Here is a 3,926-nt window from a genome sequence, read left to right as displayed (position 1 = left end):
ATATTAGTTAGTTATAAAAAAATGTAATTTAGGAGTTAAAGATAGTATAATGATATTATTTTTCTTTGGATAATAACTGATCCAAAACCGATTTTTTGACCAACATATAGTCTGAAGCATTATGGTTTTACCCAAACAATGAAGTTCATGCGATCAGTAGAAATAGTCTGAAGCATTATAGAAATAGTTTGTCTGTTCACAAAATTTAAAAGGAAAAAAATTACCCTACCTAATAGCATTATAACAAAAATGGTCCATATGTATCTTAAAATTACAAAAATAATCCATGTCTAATATTGATTTTATAGAAATTGTCAATGTGTTTCACAGAACTTATATAGATAGTCTTGTATAAGAAAATATTACTAAAATAATATCAAAAATATATTAATAAACACATCGTAATGCACAAACCACCAACTAGTAGTTGCTTTGTATTTGCAAAACTTATTTAATTATTAACTACACGTTATACTTAATAAAAACAATAAAATACATTAAAAAAACATGATTATATATATATATATATATATATATATATATATATATATATATATATATATATATATAATCTTAAAATAAGAAAACAACAAAAATAATAAAAAATTTGTTTTCTTTAAAACGTAAAATAATTTGTTATGATTTTTATAACATTAAAATTGATTCGGTCGTAGTGTAGTTAGTGTAGGTGTATAACAAGGAAATTAATATTTTTAGGAAAAGATTTTATTGGGTCGGGAACTAGGCAAAGAAAGAGATCGGCATTCTAAATCAGAACCCCTGCCATAAATCCCCAATTTCCTCCGATTCTTCTCCTTCTATCGCAGCAATGCCGAGCCTAATCACTCGCAATTTGAGCAAGCTATGGACCGGAGTAGCGAAGACTCCAATCATGGCAAATCAACGGAATTCCTACAGTCTAATACCCATGGTCATCGAGCACTCGTCGCGAGGAGAGAGAGCCTACGACATCTTCTCTCGTCTACTCAAAGAGAGAATCATATGTATAAACGGGCCCATAGCCGATGATACAGCACACGTCGTCGTTGCTCAGCTCCTCTTCCTTGAATCCGAAAACCCTTCCAAACCCATCAACATGTACCTTAATTCCCCTGGCGGAGCCGTCACTGCAGGTTTCCGATTTTACTTGTTTATATATTATAATTTTAGTTCAGTGAATGTGCGTATCATCGTATGACTTGTAATATAGGAGTTTGAGACCTTTTTGGTTCCAATTTCTCGGTGTGGATGATATGGGCTATCTGAAATTCATGTTCCCTCTACTCCAAGGAGAGATATGCACCGGATGAATTGTTGATAATATTTTTTTTGGAAGTATGTGTTGATTAAAAATTATCAGTGAAGGTTGCTCACGACATTTAAATTTGGTACAACCGAATAAGTAGTAATATATGTGTTATATTTGCATAGAAGCCTACTTCATCTTCACATCCAGAAGGTGCTAGTTTTGATGTTGAAATCCAAGTGTACACATATGTTATTGAAATGGAACGAGCAACCTACTTGAATGGGTTTTTATATGTGTTCACTTTTAGCATAAATTGGAAACATTCATATCTGATAAACATGTACATCATTTCCCCTTAGTTTACTCCTGACATATTTTGCTTAAAATTTGATAAAAGATACAATTTTGAATGACATTTATTTAGATTTATGCAATTGATGATCATATATTTGTTGAATAAATTGTACCAATACTACAGAATGTTGTAATCAATACTGCCTTCTTTTTGTAGGTCTTGCAATATATGATACAATGCAGTATATTCGTTCTCCAATTAATACCATATGTTTGGGTCAAGCTGCTTCAATGGGTTCTCTCCTATTGGCTGCTGGAGCAAAAGGGGAAAGAAGATCTCTTCCTAATGCCACTATCATGATTCATCAACCCTCTGGTGGATACAGTGGTCAGGCTAAAGATATGACTATTCACACCAAACAGATTGTTCGTGTTTGGGATTCACTCAATGCATTGTATGCAAAACATACTGGACAATCTGTTGATGTGATTGAGAAGAATATGGATCGAGACTACTTTATGACACCACAAGAGGCAAAAGAGTTTGGTATCATTGATGAAGTCATTGATGAAAGACCATTAACTTTGGTCACTGATGCTATTGGAAGTGAAGGAAAAGGAAAAGTTTCAGAGTAGAATCTGAAGGTAAGAATTCCCTCTTTTGCCCTCCTTGCATGCATTTAATCTCACAGATTTCTGTTAATCAAAGGATACCCTCTGAATGTTTATAGATGAATAGTTGAAATGCAACATTTACTCGTAATTTGATATATTGATTGAGAGATTTGTTGATGTTTATGCAGGTATCTGGGAATTTATGTGCATCTTCCCTACTTCTGTAGCAAAATTGACTCATACACCCTGTTTTGATTCAATTTCAAGTAGAAAAGCCAATTCTGCACCTTCAACTTTTGTCACTTTGGTCATTTTGAACAGACTCACATAGTTTCTTGGCATTCTCAGTAAGTTTTAATGTTCAGATAAGCCCATTTTATTGGAAACTTTGTATTCATGAAGGAAGATCTTTTGATATTATCTCAATTTGCTTATAGTTGAAACTTATGATAATAACATCACTAGATGACTTTGCTTCTGCATTTTTAGCTATGAATTTGGTAAAAAAAAAAAAAAACTTTATATTTTTTCTCTCACATATTATTTGTTTAATTTCTTAAGCATCTGTCGCACTATCGATATCAAGAATTGTCCTTTGCAATCTATCACTTGTATTAGGCTGTGTAATAATTTCCCCATACAAAGATGAATCCCATACTGCATTTAATATTTGTGTTAAATAGCTTTTAAGGTAGAAATAAATGCAAGGAAAAATATTGGTCCCCAATAAAACAAACATGTTATCAAAAGATTTTGAACAATCTTTTAAAAATTATGTTTTGATCTATATTCAACTTCAACCCTCTTCAAATGTTCAGACTTGAAACATCGTTTTCAACATCTACATTTGGAGTTTGATTGATCATTTGGTTTCGATGATTGGTTATGATATTTAGTACTTATCATTCAACACTTTAGTAGTTAGTTGTCCAAATGAAGATTATTTTCAACTCATGAAGATTAAAGTTCATCTTTAGCCATCTATGCATCAACCTTCTAAGAAAAGATTTAAAAAGGTTTAAAATCATCAAAGATCCGTATCAATCATAATTGGAGAAAGTTAGAGCATTGCCAAATCATTAATAAAATAAGTTTCACAAAAATATAAGTTAATGTACGTGCTTCTATTTCCCATAAGTCAGGTCTCTGTTTTCATAGTGATCCCTTTCACATTAAAGATTTGAATGGTAATGGGAAACATAAACAATGTATTAACATCTCACTAAACCCACTTAGAGGCTTCAAATAATGGGAAGCATAAACAATGAGTTACCATCTCATACTAACCTCACTTAGAGACTTCAAAACAAGATTTTAGTAATGTAACCATCACTCATGAAACCACAAAATGGGCGTGTAAAATCAATCCCCTTAATCATTATTATCTAGAATGTCAATCACAAACCATAATTGTCGGCTTTTGAATGGGACTGTATTCCTAAAAATTGTAAGGGAAACACACAAACATGAACCAATCCTACATGGATTCATAAATTCATGGTTCAAATCATTTCAAAAAAAAATGTCAAAATAATCCCATTGGTAATAAATCTCTTTCCAAAATACATTTCATGAATGCACAAAATACTTATAGTATTCACACGACATCGAAATAAATTATTATGAAATAACAATATAAAAAGTCAACAAAGTAGTATAGACATGTACTATCGGGTAAAATACCCACCTTAGCAATAATAAGAACACCACTTCACTTATAGTGTTGTTTGGGCACTTGGTATTCATTCATCTACGGTTAACGATAATT

At 31.7% G+C, this 3,926-nt stretch overlaps 1 protein-coding gene across 1 annotated transcript; it reads left to right on the top strand.

The window, feature by feature from the left end:
- Positions 1-727: 727 nt before the first annotated feature.
- On the top strand, positions 728-2,578 carry NCLPP7 (nuclear-encoded CLP protease P7). The gene is made up of 3 exons (XM_078983644.1): positions 728-1,133; positions 1,761-2,188; positions 2,347-2,578. The coding sequence occupies exons 1-2, from the start codon at positions 830-832 to the stop codon at positions 2,177-2,179; spliced, it is 723 nt and encodes a 240-aa protein (XP_078839770.1). The 5' UTR covers positions 728-829; the 3' UTR covers positions 2,180-2,188; positions 2,347-2,578.
- The last annotated feature ends 1,348 nt before the right edge of the window (positions 2,579-3,926 follow it).

Source organism: Lactuca saligna, chromosome 3 (genome assembly GCF_052625555.1).
Source record: "Lactuca saligna cultivar CGN05327 chromosome 3, ASM5262555v1, whole genome shotgun sequence".
In the NCBI taxonomy this organism is placed as follows: domain Eukaryota; kingdom Viridiplantae; phylum Streptophyta; class Magnoliopsida; order Asterales; family Asteraceae; genus Lactuca; species Lactuca saligna.
This window is presented reverse-complemented; position numbering and strand designations above follow the sequence as displayed.

What these genes read in the sequence shown, in the direction of transcription:
- NCLPP7 (XM_078983644.1), top strand. Translation starts at nt 830, where the DNA reads ATGCCGAGCCTAATCACTCGCAATTTGAGCAAGCTATGGACCGGAGTA. An exon ending in TGGCGGAGCCGTCACTGCAG is followed by an intron (nt 1,134 to 1,760) that starts GTTTCCGATTTT and finishes TTCTTTTTGTAG; the next exon opens with GTCTTGCAATATATGATACA.